Source organism: Maniola hyperantus, chromosome 14, assembly GCF_902806685.2.
Source record: "Maniola hyperantus chromosome 14, iAphHyp1.2, whole genome shotgun sequence".
In the NCBI taxonomy this organism is placed as follows: Eukaryota; Metazoa; Arthropoda; class Insecta; order Lepidoptera; family Nymphalidae; genus Maniola; species Maniola hyperantus.
In genome coordinates this window covers 9,366,201-9,384,879 of record NC_048549.1, presented here as the reverse complement: position 1 = coordinate 9,384,879, position 18,679 = coordinate 9,366,201, and the positions used below count along the sequence as shown (strand labels likewise).

At 41.5% G+C, this 18,679-nt stretch overlaps 2 protein-coding genes and 1 long non-coding RNA gene across 3 annotated transcripts in view; 2 read left to right on the top strand and 1 right to left on the bottom strand.

Annotated features, from left to right (window-relative positions):
- Positions 1-258: 258 nt before the first annotated feature.
- Positions 259-12,290, bottom strand: LOC117988213 (WW domain-binding protein 11). Its single transcript, XM_034975326.2, has 11 exons — positions 12,076-12,290; positions 11,177-11,302; positions 10,696-10,793; positions 10,063-10,209; positions 9,199-9,312; positions 8,738-8,899; positions 2,773-3,026; positions 1,992-2,149; positions 1,520-1,666; positions 1,005-1,211; positions 259-539 (listed from the first exon to the last, which is right to left on the bottom strand). The coding sequence occupies exons 1-11, from the start codon at positions 12,137-12,139 to the stop codon at positions 328-330; spliced, it is 1,689 nt and encodes a 562-aa protein (XP_034831217.1). The 5' UTR covers positions 12,140-12,290; the 3' UTR covers positions 259-327.
- Positions 12,291-13,017: 727 nt separating this feature from the next.
- On the top strand, positions 13,018-14,279 carry LOC138403263 (uncharacterized). The gene is made up of 3 exons (XR_011237566.1): positions 13,018-13,066; positions 13,191-13,347; positions 13,610-14,279. It is a non-coding gene; the product is annotated as an uncharacterized lncRNA (long non-coding RNA).
- A 3,971-nt stretch (positions 14,280-18,250) lies between these two features.
- The window catches only part of LOC117988214 (arf-GAP with dual PH domain-containing protein 1-like), a 45,465-nt gene continuing 45,036 nt past the window's right edge, over positions 18,251-18,679 (top strand). The window contains exon 1 of the mRNA XM_034975327.2: positions 18,251-18,423. Coding sequence (XP_034831218.1) covers positions 18,342-18,423 — 82 coding nt within the window. The 5' untranslated portion in view covers positions 18,251-18,341. The remainder of the gene's footprint in view (positions 18,424-18,679) is intronic.

Sequence of the window (18,679 nt, the reverse complement as noted above, 5' to 3'; positions counted from 1 at the left end):
TAAATCTACACACCTACCTAGGTAGATACTTATCTTTTCTCTGCAGTAAAAAATTTATTACGAATTACGATTTATTATTATTATTATAATTACTGACTTGGACACGATGGACTAAAAGTACGGCGAAACACCGTGAAACGAGGGAAATTTGTCCATACTCCCAGCGTCTGGCCTTTAGACTAAAATACATAGAGCAGTTTCTTTTTTTTTCAGTGAATATTTCTCTAAATAGAAGGACATAAAATAAAACTGCATAAGTAATAACTAAGTGACTTTTATTTATATAATTATACATAATATTATTGTGAGTATAACTTAACATAAACCCTATAATAACCCCTCCATTTCCTTCATAAACTGCATATACGCGTCGTCTTTGCTCGGAGCCTGTTTGGGTTGTTCCGCTGGTCTCTGTAATGCGGACTTGACCTCTGGCCTGGCCTTCTTGTCTTCTCGCTTGATACGCAACGCTGACGGGACGAACCTTGTGACGTCGGCGGACAGATTTCTGATTTGGGGCTTCGCGCTTATCGTAGCACCTGTGAAAAAATATTGAGCAAATAAACAAACTATGAAAATAATAGAATGCATGTCTTTTGTTAACCGACTTCAAAAAAGGAGGAGGTTCTCAATTCGACTGTATGGTTTTTTTTTACCTTCCAGGTTAGCCCGCTTCCATCTTAGATTGCATCATCACTTACCACCAGGTGAGATTGCAGTCAAGGGCTAACTATATGTGGTTTAGTAAAATATTTTTTTTATGAACACATTTTTTTTTATCATGTAACCACAAACTCACGGTTTTCGGTTTTTTCCTTTACTTATTCTATAAGACCTACCTACATGCCAAGTTTCATGATTCTAGGTCAACGGGAAGTTGACAGACACGACAGGCAGCGGACGGACAGACAGATAGACAGACAGACAACATAGTGATTCTATAAGGGTTCCTTTTTCTTTTTGAAGTATGGAACCCTATAAATTAATAAATAATTACAAATTACCTTGAGCGGCATCCTTCTTGGATATAAGTTGCGGTGCAGCAGTGAGAACTGAGACGTGTAGCGGAGGTGGCGGTACCAATGGTCGGAGCAGGCGAGGTGGGGCCCCAGGTGGGGGCCCGGGGGGACGCAGGCCCCCTCGAGTAGGGAGCCCTGGAGGGGGCCCCGGCGGCGCGCCTGTGGGCATGACGGGCAAGCCTAGTGGACCTCCTGTTTGTAGAAAAGAGATAATACGAATAAGCTTTGCCTATCTGGAGTTTTATAATATCTTTGTATACAGGGTGTAATTAGAACGACGAAGACAGGTAATAATACTGATGATTACTAATAAAACACCATAAAATAACACGTTTTTTTTAATAGTTTGCAATGTACTACAAATCATCTGACTGACGCTAGAGGTCAACGAAAGTTGCGTAGATAGATGGTGCAGGGTCAATGCCGCGTCGTAGTTGGGGCATTGACCTCGAGTTTTACACAGTTGTTAGTAAAAATCTAGGTTATAAACATTTGGTTACCTGGCATTCCAAGGGGCGGTCCGGGATGAGGTCCAGGCGGAGGTCCGGGAGGGCCGCCATGAGGGACACCGGGAGGCAGGCCCGGCGGTGCTCCAGGGGGCACTCCCGGGGGCGCGCCGGGCGGCCGCAGCATGGGCGGCCGAAGCCCTGTTATTCATAAAAGATATATTTCTTTTAACTGTCAGTCCGCCATCTTGAATTTTAAAATGGCGCTCATTTTCATACTCATCACACTGGGAAACTTTCCAATGACACCCATATGCTGGAATGTCGATGATGCACGCACACCAAACGTCTAAGTGCGGATTTTTAAAATATTATTGGACCGATTTCTTTCATAATCCGATAACGAAAGGGGTTCCCTGTGATCATAAAAAAGGAAACTTGTCAAAATTAGAAAAAAATTGCCATCAACCTGTAAGAGTCGCTGACGCCGTGCCTCATGCGCTTCAGAGCACGTAACCTAACTCACCTGGCGGCAACAGCGGCGGCGGTATCTGGCGGACCTCCGCGCCGGGCGGCTCCAGCGCGAAGTCGTGGTGGTTGTGATGGTGCGCAACGTGGGGCTCCGTGTCGCTGTCCGAGTCGCTGTCTCTGGCGCCGTGCCCCGTGCGTTTCAGAGCACTCAATCTGATAACCAAAGATATCATAAACTCCTGATAGGCAAAGCTTAGATGTCCGTATTTTAAAAAATGACGACAAATTCGTACGCTTGTGTGAGGATTCACTAAATTATTAATACAGGGTGTAACCAGAACGCTAGCAAAAACTTAGCGTTATTGTCATACTATCTCAACACAATCCAATATCCAATACCAATAACCATTTGCCTCATTTTGTAGTTTTAGTGATTTAGTATTTTGCAAACACGCAATGTATAGCGTGCAAAACTGGGGCCAAACCCCACCTACGACGCGGCATTGACTCCGAGTGGCCTACTTACGCAACGTTCGTTAACCTCTAGCGTCAGTTAGATGTTTTATTTGCAATATATCGTAAACTTTTACAAAATTTCACGATATATTGCAAATAAAACGCGTTTTTGTGTTTTTCGGGTTTTTTCTTACGGTATCATATCAGTAATCATCAGTACTATCACCTGTCTTCCTTTTTGCTAGCGTTTTGGTTACACTCTGTAGTTCTTTTTCTTTTACTTTTACTGCATGCTGCTTCCATCTCTTTCCAAAAATAGGTCCAGGTTACGCCAGAATATGTTGCTGTAAGACTACATGAAAAGCTAGAAAGTAACTTACCGAGCTGTTAGATCAGCAGCTCTATCTCTTTCCCTCTTCTTGTGTACCTCTTCCATCTCTTTCATGAAGTCATCTATATTCTGTCCAGATAGTGCCAACATCCTCTGCTGCAGCGACGTGGGTTTAGGAGCCTGTGGAGGGGCGTGTGGTGGAGACATGTCATGGTCTTCATCCATGGCTTCTCCATCCAAGTCTTCATGTTCAGTGTCTTCTGGAACAGGCTGGTGTACGGCTTGTGGGGGCTGGCTTGGTCTCTTTAGATTGTAACAAGAATTTTTTTATATAAAAATAGCGAGCAAACGAGTAGGCGGGTTGTGGGCTACATTACATATAAATAAAAATCAATTGTACATATTTAATAAGATAATTTAGATACCTAATATTAGTTTTGCCGCGCGGCATCTGTGTGCATATTATCAGCCATTGACGCAACGCACACACGCGTGCCAGCTGATCGGGGAACCGGTCAGGCGACTTGCGCCTGCCCCCGCCGCACCGCGCCGCAGCCCCGAGCCGCGGCGCGCTGCGGCCGAGGGCCTGCCTAGTGGCTTCCAATACCGTCCCTGTGTCCACGTCTGTCTAGCGCGCGAAAACGCATGCACGTAATTTTAAATTAGCAAGTACGTCTGTAATAGTTTTAATAGTGCTAATTAAACCGATTGAGTGCTGGAGCCTGGCTTCTGAATATTGGGGGAACATCTTGGTCTTCCTACACCACCATATCCCCCCAAACTGGTGACCCATGCTGAATACGACAGGATGAGCTCCAGCAGCAGCGACGAACGGCAGGGCGAGTCGAATGTAACCACGCGGTTAGCTAAGAAGGCACGCCCCACACCGCCAAAAGTGGACGACGCGGCACCGATCGAGAACCGTCGATTTAAGGTTAGAGTTCCACCTTTCTCGCCCGAGGAACCAGAAATTTGGTTCGCTCTTTTGGAGGGCCAATTCGAAAACTACGGCATACGAGACGACGCGACCAAATTCACACATGTACTTACAAATTTGGACCTCGTACATGCCAAGGCAGTCAAAGAGCTAATCGTTAACCCTCCGGAGCGCCACCGTTACAATAAAATAAAAACGGAATTAATACGCCGTCTCTCAGCGTCCCATGAAAAAAAGGTCAAGCAGCTGCTGACCCACGAGGAGCTGGGGGACAGGAAGCCATCACAATTCCTGAGACACCTTCAGGACCTTGCAGGACCGGCTGTTCCGGCGGATTTTATTAAGAGCATTTGGAGTCAACGTTTACCTAGCAACATACAGACGTTAGTCGCCTCGCAGCCGACACTCTCACTAGAACAGCTCGCCGACTTAGCCGACCATGTGCACGACATCGTCACGCCGTGCAACGTGGCGGCGGCTTCGACGAGTTACACCGCTACGAGCAACATCGCCAGCGAGATCGCCGAGCTCAAGAAAATGGTCGAGCGCCTGTCCACCAGACTCGACGAGCACACTCGTGGACCTACGACTTCAGACCATACCCGGGGATCATGCTGTTCCGCCAGCCGTTCCAGATCACACGAGCGCCGCCGAACACCGCCGCGACAGAGGGACCGCTCCAACTCCAGCTACAAGAGATATCCGGTATGCTACTACCACCACCGGTTCGGAGCGGAGGCTCGGCGATGCTCGAAGCCGTGCGATTTTAAAAAAGCGGAAAACGCCATGGGCAGTCGCTGATGGCGACGGACGATTGCCCAACCTCCCCAGGTCGCCTCTTTGTTACCGACCGCAGTACGAAGATGCAGTTTCTCGTGGACACTGGAAGTGACCTCTGCGTCTTCCCTCGGTCCAAACTCAAGGAGCGCCGTGCACCCACCGGCTACACACTCGTCGCGGCTAACGGTTCAACAATAGACACGTACGGGTTCGCATATATCAATCTGGACATTGGACTTAGACGTACCTACCCGTGGCGTTTCGTAGTGGCGGACGTGACAAAGCCAATCATAGGAGTGGACTTTTTAATATATTATAGTATAGTTGTAGATTGTAAGAATAAGAAATTAATAGATAATTTAACTTCTGTTACCAGTACAGCATCCATAGCTTTAAATTGTAATGTTTTATCTGTTAAGGTGCTCACCGGAGAATCACGGTATCACACTGTATTATCCCGTGATTATCCGGATATTACTCGACCAGCTGGTACACATCGCACTATACCACACAACACTCAACATCACATACGGACGACACCTGGTCCCCCCGTCACGTGCCCCCCCAGACGTCTCGCCCCGGACAAACTGAAGGTAGCAAAGGCGGAGTTCGAGGCGATGCTAGCCAACGGTACAGCGAGGCCTTCCGAAAGTCCGTGGTCGTCTCCACTGCACCTCGCGCCGAAAAAAGACAACGGATGGCGTCCCTGCGGCGACTACCGACAACTTAACGCCCGGACCATACCAGACAGGTACCCAATACGTCACATTCACGATTTTGCACATAATATTGCAGGTTGCAGGATTTTCAGTACCATCGATCTCGTGAAAGCCTACAACCAGATACCTGTCTGCCCGGAAGACATACCCAAGACAGCCATCACTACGCCATTCGGTATGTTCGAATTCCCCTTCATGACGTTTGGCCTTCGTAATGCCGGCCAAACGTTCCAAAGGTTCGTCGACGAAATGATGCGCGGTCTAGACTTCGTCTACTGTTACTTAGATGATTTTCTTATTTTTAGCAGAGACGAGGCTGAACACGAAAATCATCTACGTATTGTGTTCGCTAGACTTCGAGACTACGGGATGATAATCAACGTATCTAAGTGTGTATTTGGAGCTCCCGAGGTATCCTTCTTAGGTTATAAAATTTCGGAGAACGGAACCAAACCACTGGATACGAAGATACAAGCAATACGCGACTTCCCCCCACCCAAGGACGTTAAAGCACTCCGACGCTTCCTGGGCATGGCCAACTTTTATAGGCGATTCATGCCCAACGCCGCCCAGATACAAGCGCCTCTTAACGCTCTTCTCATGGGGGCTGTCAAGGGATCCACACCCATCGACCTCACCGGCGAAGCTATAACCGCATTCACGGCAACTAAAGAAGGCCTCTCCAAGGCAGCCCTACTTGCCCATCCGGATCACCAAGCCACGCTCGCATTGGTCACGGATGCATCGGACGTGGCTATGGGAGCCGTTTTACAGCAGCTGAAAGGTAACGTGTGGCAACCTCTGGCATTTTTTAGTCGAAAGCTCAGCCCCAGCCAACAAAAGTACTCACCGTATGATCGCGAACTTCTCGCGATCTACGAGGGCATAAAGTACTTCCGGCACATGGTCGAAGCTAGACACTTTACGGTCTACACAGACCACAAACCAATCACTTTCGCCTTTCACGAAAGGAAGCAAAACTGTTCGCCTAGACAGTTCCGACAGTTGGACTACATTTCCCAGTTCACGACCGATATAAGGCATATTTCCGGCAAAGACAATGTCGTAGCCGACACCTTATCTCGCGTCGAAAAACTGGACGCTCCAATCTGTCTCACTGATCTGGCAAAGGCTCAAGATAATGATCCAGAGTTGGCTCATTATCTTCTCTCGGACGATTCTTCCCTTCGTCTCAAAAAGATGGATTTTTCTGGAAGTCGTATACCTTTGTACTGCGATGTAAGTACACCGACACCCAGGCCATTCGTCACAAAGGAATTTCGTATTCAAGTTTTTACTAGCTTACACTCGCTAAGCCACCCCGGCCCCTCCGCGACCGCAAAGCTGGTAGCCGAAAGGTTTGTATGGCCCGGAGTGAGAAAAGACTGTCGCGAGTGGAGTCGAACTTGTTTAGCCTGCCAGCGTTCTAAAGTCAGTCGACATGTATCTGCACCATTAGGTACTTTCGACCTACCTCGCGCACGCTTTCAGCAGGTACACATCGACCTCATCGGGCCCCTTCCAATTTCACAGGGAAATAGGTACTGCTTGACGGCCATAGATCGTTTCACACGGTGGCCGGAAGTGATGCCTATCCCGGATATCACTGCAGAAACGGTGGCCAAAGCGTTAATCTCCGGTTGGATATCCAGATTTGGCGTAATGACGACCGTGGTTTCAGATCGAGGATCCCAATTTCACAGTGCACTGTTCCAATACCTCGCCAAAACCATCGGATTTCAACACAAACGCACAACGGCCTACCACCCAGCGTGTAACGGACTAATCGAGCGATTCCATAGGCAGCTCAAAGCATCCATCACCTGCCATGCCGACCACAACTGGACGGAGGTTTTGCCCCTCGTTCTGCTCGGCATTCGAAGTGCTTTTAAAGAGGACTTACAAACCTCTTCCGCCGAGTTGCTGTACGGTGAGCCGCTCAGACTTCCCGGCGAATTTTTCGATTCCAGCACACCCTGTACAACTGATATAACGAGTTTCACAGCGCGCATTAAATCATTCGCCGAAAGAATCAAGCCAGTCCCCGCTTCCCGCCACAACAAACAAAAGGTATTTATTTTTAAAGATCTGGCGACTGCCGAATACGTCTTCGTTCGTGAAGACGCTTCGCGTTGCCCTCTTCAGCCAGCCTATACGGGTCCACACAAGGTCGTAGAACGAGGAAATAAAGCATTCACCCTTCTCATAAAAGGTAAAATCACCACCGTTTCCATCGACCGACTCAAGCCGGCATATATACTAGCGGACGAAAAAGAGTCAGGAAATAAGGTAACAACTCCTTACAATCTACCTACACCGGCCTCTCTGCCCGCAAGCACACATACATACCTACCCGACGTAGCTCCCAAAGTCACTCGCTCCGGCCGTCAAGTAAAATTTACAGACTTCTATCGCCCTTGACGGTCTCTGGAGGAGGGTGATATGTGGGCTACATTACATATAAATAAAAATCAATTGTACATATTTAATAAGATAATTTAGATACCTAATATTAGTTTTGCCGCGCGGCATCTGTGTGCATATTATCAGCCATTGACGCAACGCACACACGCGTGCCAGCTGATCGGGGAACCGGTCAGGCGACTTGCGCCTGCCCCCGCCGCACCGCGCCGCAGCCCCGAGCCGCGGCGCGCTGCGGCCGAGGGCCTGCCTAGTGGCTTCCAATACCGTCCCTGTGTCCACGTCTGTCTAGCGCGCGAAAACGCATGCACGTAATTTTAAATTAGCAAGTACGTCTGTAATAGTTTTAATAGTGCTAATTAAACCGATTGAGTGCTGGAGCCTGGCTTCTGAATATTGGGGGAACATCTTGGTCTTCCTACACCACCATATCCCCCCAAAGGGTCACCTGATGTTAAGTGATTAGCCCTACCCTGAACATTTGCAGCACCAGAGGAACTGCTAATGTGTTGCCTGATGCGTTGCCGTTGTGATTGGTTTTAAATTATTTTTCGTACTAGCTTTCTTTTTGGACTTACTATAGAGCCAACGAAAGATTGCGTTTTTAACGTCAGTCAGTTACATACATACTAATATTATAAATGTGAAATGTGTCTGTCTGCTAGCTTATCACGGCCAACCCGTTCAACTGATTTTGATGAAATTTAGTACAGAGACAGCTTGCATCCCGGGGAAGGACATCAGCTACTTTTTATCCCAGAAAATCAATGAGTTCCTTCGGGATTTTAAAACCCTAAATCCACGCGGACGAAGTCGCGTGCATCATCTAGTACAAAATAATATTGTGTGCACTCTCGCACACATTACTTTGACATCTGCTTTAGAAACTTAAAAAACGCAATCTCTCGTTGGCTCTACATTAATGGACATTTGGAGTCGGTGACTCACAAAAAAAATTAAGGAACCCGGCGGACGGATTGACGGGCACTGGACGGATCAAGCTGAAATTTGGCATGCAGATAGCTATTAAGACGTAGGCGTCCACTAAGAAAGGGTTTTTGAAAATTCAACACCAAGGGGTAACAACAGGGTCTTGAAATATGTGTAATCCACGCAGTCGAATTCGTGGGCATAAGCTAGTTATTAAATAAACTTACAGTTTCCCCAGGGGGTCCTTCATCCGGAAGATCGGAGAAGCGCAAGGTTTTCTTTTCCTTGTGCACCTTGTCAACCGTTTTGGTAGCTTCTTGTAGCAGGGCCTCGTAGTCCGGGGGCGGGCCGGGCGGCACGCCGGGCGGCTCCGCCCCGGATGGCCTCTCCTAAACAATGAAAATGAAAATGAAAAATATTTATTTACCTTTTCAGGTATGAAACTCTAAAAAACATACTATACATACGCTGATTTTCAGCTATGACCCGGTCACAGCTGAAAATCAGCGTCCTGCATCTTGTGTGTTAACACAAATGATGCAAGACATAATGCTGAGCTGTACACCCGCTTGAAGTGATGTCACAGATGAAAATGTTACATTTGTACTTTGTTTTTATCTGTGACACCAACAACAAATAACTGCATTTTCTTTCTTTTTTTCTATGCATAAAATTTCACAAGTCTTACTTTATAAACAGAATCCTTTTTCAAAATTGGTCTGACCGGCAAATTGGGGTGCACTGTGTCCAGAGGCAGAGGGATCTGAGATGGCACATTGCCATATATGATGTTTTCAGGAACCTGCAAAACCAAACTGCTTTAAAGGGAAAGAAAAATTAATAAATTAGATTTTCAAAATGTCATTCAGTATTGATGTGGCACTGTTCCTAATTCTGTTGTACACAATCTCTAAACTAAACTAAAAAATGCCACTTTAAATATCTCTTTCATAATTTACTCTGTGGAAAAGGATAGCACTACATTTAGACCTGTATGTGTTAGGTCTAAATGTAGTGTAAACTAGTCGGGCTAAAATCAACTAAATTAGAGTAAAGCCGTGAGAGACGAAAACGAGAGTAAATAGGCATCTTCTAGGTAAACGCGTCCCATCTTAGGCCACATCATCACTTCCCATCAGGTGTGATTGTGGTCAAGCGTATACCTATAATGAATATATACAAAATAAAAAAAAAGACATGTATAATGGAAATCACTCACAATAGTTTAAACACTAAAAAAGAACCCATTGCATTATTATCACAAGAAAATACCTACATTTATATGAGGAAAGGAGTCATACGACACAGCAATGAGCCATACAACAGAGAGAAAGAGCAAGTTAAGATTTTACCATAGTCTAAGTAAATGTAGAAATGTAGAAGTTTAAAAAATTGTTTAAATGTTAACAGTATCAAGATTTAAAATAAATACATATCATCATCAACCACTAGACGTCCACAGCTGGACATAGGTCTCTTGACTTCCACACGCCACGGTCTTGCGCCGGCTGAATCCAGCGGCTCCGTGATTATTTAAGGTATAGTATCTTACTTGTAATGTAGGCAACGGGATGTCATCAACTTGTACAGATTGGGCGTGTTTGACTGACTCGTAGTAGGATATCAGGTGGGCCCTCCGCTTCTCATACTCCATCTCTTGACGCTTTAATTCTACCCATTTCTCTGAATCATCTTTGTCCTGAAATAAAATACTTACTATTTAATGGGAAAGTGTTATACATGATAATAAAAACCCTTTTATGTAAGGTGAAAATTGCATTGAAATCAGATTCAAGTTTTAGAAGTTATAAGTGACAGAGACAATTGGGTATTTGACTACAAATAAATTATTTCTCAGTGAATATTAAATAGAGGGTCTTCCAAAATACGTAAAATTCACGTCCTTTGTTAGTTTTAAGTGTAATAACCATTTTTTTTAATTATCGATTAAACTAAAAAGTATGTCATTATGATGTGACGTCACACTCCAGTATTTCATAGAATATCGCATACTAAGTGTGCGTTTTGACATTTGATAAAACGTTACAGATTTGACTAGTTGTCAAATACTTATTTTATACTATTTTAAAATTCAGTTTATATTTTTAGGGTCTCTTACTTTAGAACTTAATTGCACTCTTAATAATTACTTAAATTATAACTACACTAAAAAGTTAATACTTACATACATCTTCAAAACCCTATCAAATGTCTCTCTCAATTTTTTTCTTTTTTCTTTCAAGACTTTTTCATTGAGTGGCGATGGTTGCAACACATTATACTCTAAAAATTAAAAATTAACTATTGATTAATCATCCATACTTCCATACTAATATTATTAATGTGTCTGTCTGTCTGTCTGCTAGCTTTTCATGGCCCAAGAGTTTAACCGATTTTGATGAAATTCGGTACAGTAGGTAGGCTATATTTTATCCCGGAAAATCAAACTGGATTCCACTGAATAAAACCAAAATCCACATGGACAACGTTGCAGGCTTCATCTTTTCATGTATATGTATAAAAGGAGAAACTTACTGACTCACATAACATGATCTGAACATGATCCGACTGGTGAGGTAGTGTGCCAAAGATATTTTATAATAATAATTTGTTTATGCATATAATAATATGTGGGTCATAGATTTGTTGGATTCAGTCAAACATACCCATTTCATCAATTTTCTGGAGTTCTTCTAGAATTTGATTGGGATCTTTCATTTTAAGCACTGCCGCTCTGACCATTTGCCTTTGCCTTTTATTTTTCTTCAATTCTTTCTTACGAGCCTCCTTTCCTGTAATATAATAAAACTTATAGATTAAATAGTAACCAGGTAAGTAATTACTCAATCAGCTGTGGTAGCGATATTATCCCACCATAAACTATAGCATTGCATAGATAAATTAGTATTATGAGAACTTTATTATGCTATTTATTTATTTTTGACATATTGGGATATGGAAACTATAGGAACTACACATATTTAGTACATTTGAACATTACAGTCCTTAAAATAATATAACCAAGGAAATTCATGAACATGAAGTAGGTTCAATTAGAGACGGTAATGAATGTCTTCATTTTGAAACAAGGGGCCTACTGCTGTAGTTTGACAGCTACAGTGTGAAAATTGTAATCACCTCTGATTGGCTGACACTCTCCCACTATTGGCTAAAATGCTCTGTCGCAGCACATATAGTATACCATAAATTAACCCAATCAAAACAATTAAGATTGTAGCGATGATTGTTGCAGCTTTTTGCAATCGAGCAGCAGGTACAGGAGGGCTACTATTGCCTATTAAAGTGGCCATACATAGACAGCTTGAAGCATTCTTATCTGACTATTTCAAGCTGCAAGTGCATAGCAAACCACAACTACTTTTCACTGTCACAGCAGCCCGAGTAAGTCGTTGCATGGACTGTGGCTGCTCTTTGTAAGTAGTAAGTTCTACAGTTTAGGTTATACTGTTACCATACAATTTATGAATACTTTCTAACTATGAGGCTTTGCCTCGTTTATTATACGGTAAAGCAAGTTTATCAACACCATATTAACGTTACTTACGGGCTTGATCCGTGGGGTTCATGTATTTACCACTCTTGGTGGTATTTATAGAACGCCGACCCATCTCGGCGAATTATTTTCTTATTCACGTTAAACCTACAAAATGATATGCTCTTAATCTTATTAAAACATAAATTCAATTCATCTTTAGCTAAATTATACAAAAATCGAATCGAAGCAAAGCAAACCTCGCTTCGCCAAAAATTGACATTGACATATGAAAATGACATCGACTACTTGACAGTGACACTCTAGTGACACGACATTACAGCAGATAATAAAAATACAACAGGCTCTGAAACATAATGATCCTCTTACACTGCTATTAGTGCTAAACAAGAAAAGTCTGTAGATCAATGGACGAAGTAAGTATTCTTCTCAATCGTTCACTCTTGACAGAGTGGTCGTGGCTGTGAATTCTTCACTGCTGCCCGTGCGATCTCCTTCCAGCGACTTCTGCTGTTGGCATAATGTGCACACACGGAGACAGGCGTGTTTGTTACGGATCTGACCAGGGGGTGGCAACTTTGTATGGGGCCACTGCAGACTTTTTTATGGAATCATTTAGAATGAAACAAAGAAATTCTTTGTCTCACTCTAGTCTTCAAAGTCAGAGACAAAGTTTCAAACTATAAACAACTGGCAACTATCTACTCTATGGTACTTTTGTTTTTAGGTTGTTGGTTTAAATATTATGAAAGTTTTCTTTCCCAACAGTTGTGATTTTGTATATTTTTAGTTGCATTTCATGTGGTTCTTCTATTTTTCTCTCCCTGTTAGCTTGAAGAAACTCGCAGCAGTGTGATTGAGACTAGAGAAAAATAAGGACAGTGACTTATTGTGTTGTGACTCTTTTCGTTTGTAAGATTAAATTTATCATGTCTGATAAAAAATATTATAGAAAGCGTGTTAAGTGCTGTGCATCGGCTTTCGACCCAACACTTACCATCCACTCTTTACCAAGAACCGGAAAGGCATCTAATTATGCAAGGTAAATATTGTCGTGTCCCTTAAGTACCAGCTGTCCTTTTTATCTACAAACCGGTTAAAGAAGTCAGAAACGCTGGTGTTTTTGATATTTTGATTTATTATATAGTATTGTTATAATGTTTCAGGCTTCGAATTTGGGCAGAATATTGTATTGGCAATGTAACTGAGTAGGTGTTGAAAAGCTTGCACAAAAGCCACTATGAAAAAGTTAAATAGTAATGCTGTACTAAAAATGTGCCTGGCTCATCAGCAGAAACATTGCAACAACATTCAATTTCAGTGGTATGTACCTAGTAACTATTCTTTTCTATTGCAATTTGTAAAAAAATCTCAGAAAAACATCAATTTTGTTCATTTTGCCTCATTTTAGAACCTGTCTCTAATATGCCTAGTGCTGGCAGAGACAAGATAGGAACAGACACATCACAGCAACATTTAATTCAAGTGGTACATAATATAGATTTCTATTGCAATATGTACCTATGTAATACATTCTCAGTAGAGAAACCAATATATTGATTTTGTGTATTTTGCCTTATTCCAGGAACAGTCAGTGCGGCTTCCACAAACCACTACCATATGCCTATCTTGGTTCTGCTCATTATTCTATTTATGATAATATATTGAATAAGTAGTTCTTGCTATGTAACATTCCCTAATTTGAAAAACATTTCAGTATTAGATCTTTAATAATAATTAATCTGTTTAAAAGATAATAATTCTATTAAGATTTATTACTGTAATCCAACTTTGGTTTAACTTTAACCTGTTTTTGTAATTTCTTCATTATGTATGCTGTGGATTTGTAATAAAACATTTTTAAAGTACAATTTTTTTACTTCATCTAATAGCTTAGAAAAAAAATAAGTAAAAACATAACTTAAATCTTTGTATGCTTTTCACAGTATAATATAAAAATTTATTTCTAAAAATTAAATTTTAAACATTTTAAAAAGTTTTTACTTGTTTTATTCCAGTTTTGTTATGACCGCTTTTCAATCGCCATAAATAATGATCTTTAACTGTGAAATAAACTCCTCGGTTAAAGATTATTTTGGCGATTGAAATGCGGGCCTAAAATTCAAAAAAATTTAAAATAAGGGGTTCGTAATTTCGCGCCAAAAGCGTAGTTCTATGGAATCACTAATAGATGGCGTGACGGTTAATGGTCTGCACTTTATTTGTATGTAGTTGGGCTTCTTCTCCTGGAGTAAATGTATTCTGTGGATCTGACCGTCCACCTAGTTCGCCCATGATTCACTAATAAATTAAATTATTTTTTACTTTTTAGTGTTAATAGTGTTATTGAAGTGGGGGTTTTTTTTTTATTTTTTTTATGCGAAATAGTTTTTGATTTATCGCGCAAAATGTCGTAATACGACTGTATTACGGAACCCCTCGGTGCGCGAATCTGACTCGCACCTGGCCGGTTTTCTATTTTGACTTTTATTAATTTTTGGTACTAGGTAGGTATATTTTTAACCAACATCCAAAAAGGAGGTGGTTCTTTTTTTAATTATACCTACTAGATAGTTAATAAAAGAAATGATGGTGCACCACGCGACGATCTAGATTCTAGGGATTAGGTGACGGCTTGCGCGTCATGGTTCACAAACATAGTGGCACAAGCATTTTCCCACAGATTTGTGTGAATCTGCAATGGGAAAATAATGAAATTATCTAATTGAATGAATGGTTCATTCATAGTTTAATACCTACTCACATACTACCAGAGTACCTACTTACTAATAGATGTTAATTCTTGGGAATGTTCACTTCTTTGTAGGTTGCTAATAATAATAGGTCTTTCACTACCTACTTACTTATTTTACGTTTGCGAGTTTTCACGCAAAAAGTTAGCTAGACATAAGTCCCGGAAATTGCTATTGCGCTGGAACCATGTCTCATTAACATCGAAATGACGTCATTTTGACGACAATTGACGTATATTTAAGTAAAACTATACCATCAGCTCGAAACTTTAGTCTAGTGCTGACGTTTGACTTTAGGGTTCCGTACCTCAAAAGGAAAAACGGAATCCTTATAGGATCACTTTGTTGTCTGTCTGTCTGCATAACTAATATTAATAAGTATTTTCAATTGTCTAACTAAGATAACTATATCAAGTGGGGTATCATAAATGAAAGGTCTTTACCTATGCACAATGACTTATATGCCTGTGCATTCCAAAACAGATTTTTATTTATTTTTATGCATCATAGTTTTTGAATTATCGTGCAAAATGTCGAAAAATACGACTGTAGTACGAAACCCTCGTTGCGCGAGCCTGACTCGCACTTGGCCGGTTTTTTTTATAGATAATGGTACGGAACCGTTCGTGTGCGAGTCCGACTCGCACTGGGCGGTTTTTTAGACGTTCGCATTCGTATTCGCAATACGATACGAATGTTTGGTGAATATAACATACTTATAGAGTTGTTGACATGCACTCAGAAATGAAAATTATTTTTCGTACCACTTGCTCAAAAAAGTGACATTCAATGCCACAAAAGCGTACATAACAATAGTCATTTTTAATCTGTATAATGGTACGGAACCGTTCGTGTGCGAGTCCGACTCGCACTGGGCGGTTTTTTAGACGTTCGCATTCGTATTCGCAATACGATACGAATGTTTGGTGAATATAACATACTTATAGAGTTGTTGACATGCACTCAGAAATGAAAATTATTTTTCGTACCACTTGCTCAAAAAAGTGACATTCAATGCCACAAAAGCGTACATAACAATAGTCATTTTTAATCTGTTAAAAACAGGGAAAGAAAATTGTACTGAATTTCATTCATCCCCTAGGGAGAGAATGTGATTTAAATTTGGAATACTTAGGTACCGAAATTTATACTGAACTTTTTATTTCTTTTTTATTTATTTATTCAGATACAAGATAGCCCTTGACTGCAATCTCACCTAATGGTAAGTGACGATGCAGTCTAAGGTGGGAGCGGGCTAACCTGGAAGAAGTATGGCAGTTTTTATTAAACCCATACACCTTTGGTTTCTACACGGCATCATACCGGAACGCTAAATTGCTTGGCGCGGCTTTGCCGGTAGGGTGGTAACTAGCCACGGCCGAGGCCTTCCACCAGACCGACAGACTACATCTATGTTTACACCATTGAGTTTGTATATAAAGCATTATACATCTTTTTGAAAAAGGAATACCTACGCATTTATTATGCAGTTATGATTATTAAATAAAATTACGAAAACCGACGAGGCCGTATGAGCTTGATGCCTTTGCTTTTCCGACAAAAAAATATTAGTCTAGGAATTTGCCGCGTTTTTGTTTTCTTCAAATAGGTACATAAACGTTAAGTTTATTTTAATTTATTTTTATAAATAAGTTAATGTTCTAAAAATACGTTTAATAAATGCTTATCTCATAATATTATTGTGTTAATTTTTTCGCAAATGGTACGAAAAGTAGTAAGACCTCGGTGATAAAGCTGTCTTAGTCTTGGGTGAACTTAAATCCCTCGCTACACTCAGGACTCATCTTAAATCCCTCGCTTCGCTCGTGATTTAAGTTTTTAACACCCTCGCTACGCTCGGGAGTAAACCTCGAGTCCTTCGTTACGCTCGCGATTTAAATCGTCACCCGCGACAGGAGACACTGCTTTATCCCCTTGGTTAATAATCTACTACTTTACTTTAAATACCTACCTACCTAGTTTATAATGGCTTTTTGTCAATCCCGATGTAAGATGTTGTATACTTACAGCTACGCTAAGCTATGCTTAATATAATATTATCTCTGGCTATATGTACCTACCTATCTAAAGTAAAAAAACCGGCCAAGTGCGAGTCAGACTCGCGTAATGAGGGTTCCGTACTACAGTCGTATTTTTTCGACATTTGGCACGATAATTCTAAAACTATGATACATAAAAGAAAATAAAAATCTATTTTAGAATGCACAGGCGAAGACCTTTCATATGATACCCCACTTGATACAGTTATCTTACTCCAAAATTGAAAATACTAATTATTAGTTCATGACCACAATTTAATTTTTCTGTGTGATCTAACCCTAAATTCACGGTTTTCAGATTTTTCCCCGAATGTCAGCTATAAGATGTACCTACCTGCCAAATTTCATAATTCTAGGTCAACGGGAAGTAGTATACCCTGTAGGTTTCTTGACAGACAGACGGACAGACAGACAGACAACAAAGTGATCCTATAAGGGTTCCATTTTTCCTTTTGAGGTACGGAACCCTAAAAATAATTTGTTTGACAAATAGGCACTTACATTCGCATCGTTTCTTACGAATACGAGTGCGAATGTCAAAAAACATGCAAATATTCGGAAATGGAATACAATTATATTCGCAAATTATACCTACGAATACATACCTATATGGTTTTGATTCGCAAATGCTATATTATAGTAAATAGGTATGTCGTAATAAGACAGCATTTTCGTAATGAACAAATACCTACCTCAGGTAAGTAAGTAGGTATTATATCGTCATAATATTTCAACAAAAATATTTAAAGTAGGTATAGGTAGGTACCTACCTACCTATGTAGGTATTTAAAACATTCCTCTTGAATCCTATCCATTGGTAAAAACCGCATTAAAATCCGTTGCCTAGTTTAAAAGATCTAAGCGGACATAGGGTAGGGACAGATAGACGGCGAGAAGTAACTTTGTTTTATGTGTTTATATCTACTATGTAGAGATGTACACTCAAGAGTCAGTATCCTTCTTTACTTTAAATATCTTAGGTACCTAGGTAACAATTGCTTTTCGAGATAAATCTTCATTACGCAATCATGCAGTGCAGGACATAGCACTACAAAAATTACAGTAGACGTAGGACCTTACCTACCTACAACTTTTTACGTGTATTGTCTTGGTAGTGGTACTGCAATTTGTACATACAATGTACATGTCTACATAGTATTTACGCGAGACGGCGGCGACCGCGACGCTTGCATTACGTCGTATCACGTAGTACGTACACACACACGTAAAACTTTACGAGACATCGTCGGCGCGCAGACACTCACTGATTTCATTCATGTACAGAAACTAGACCTCTCTTTCTATCTCATTCATACTAACGGTGATACTGTGCGTTTGAGCGGGATGGATGATCTCGCGTACGAAATGGCGTTTGTTGAACCAAATAGCCGCGTCGGTCGAAGCGAACTCGAGTGTTGCTCCCTCGCGCAGTAGCGAACAACGTTCGAGGCGCGCGTTTGACTCGTGGGACGTATCGGTTTATTATTGATGCAAAACTTCCACGATGGTTGATCACAACGAGAAATTGTTGCAAGAGTTGCTAAAGAAACCCGGGAATAATGTGTGTGCTGATTGTGGAAGCGAGGGTATGTCATAGTGTTGTTCTAGTGATTTACCTTGTAAGCGTGGTATTTCCATGGGGTGGCTACGCGGGGGGAGGCGTGTGCGTCCATGCTGGGAGTTCAGTGACCTCGACGTAAAATGCATTCAATGAAAACAAATCATCGACATTGAGCACAATAACAACGAAATCAAGCGGATATAGTAAGTAGGCAGCGTAAGAATACGCCTATGAGGCCCATTCCGGTTATATGCTCAACAGAGTAGAAGTTTGCCTAATTG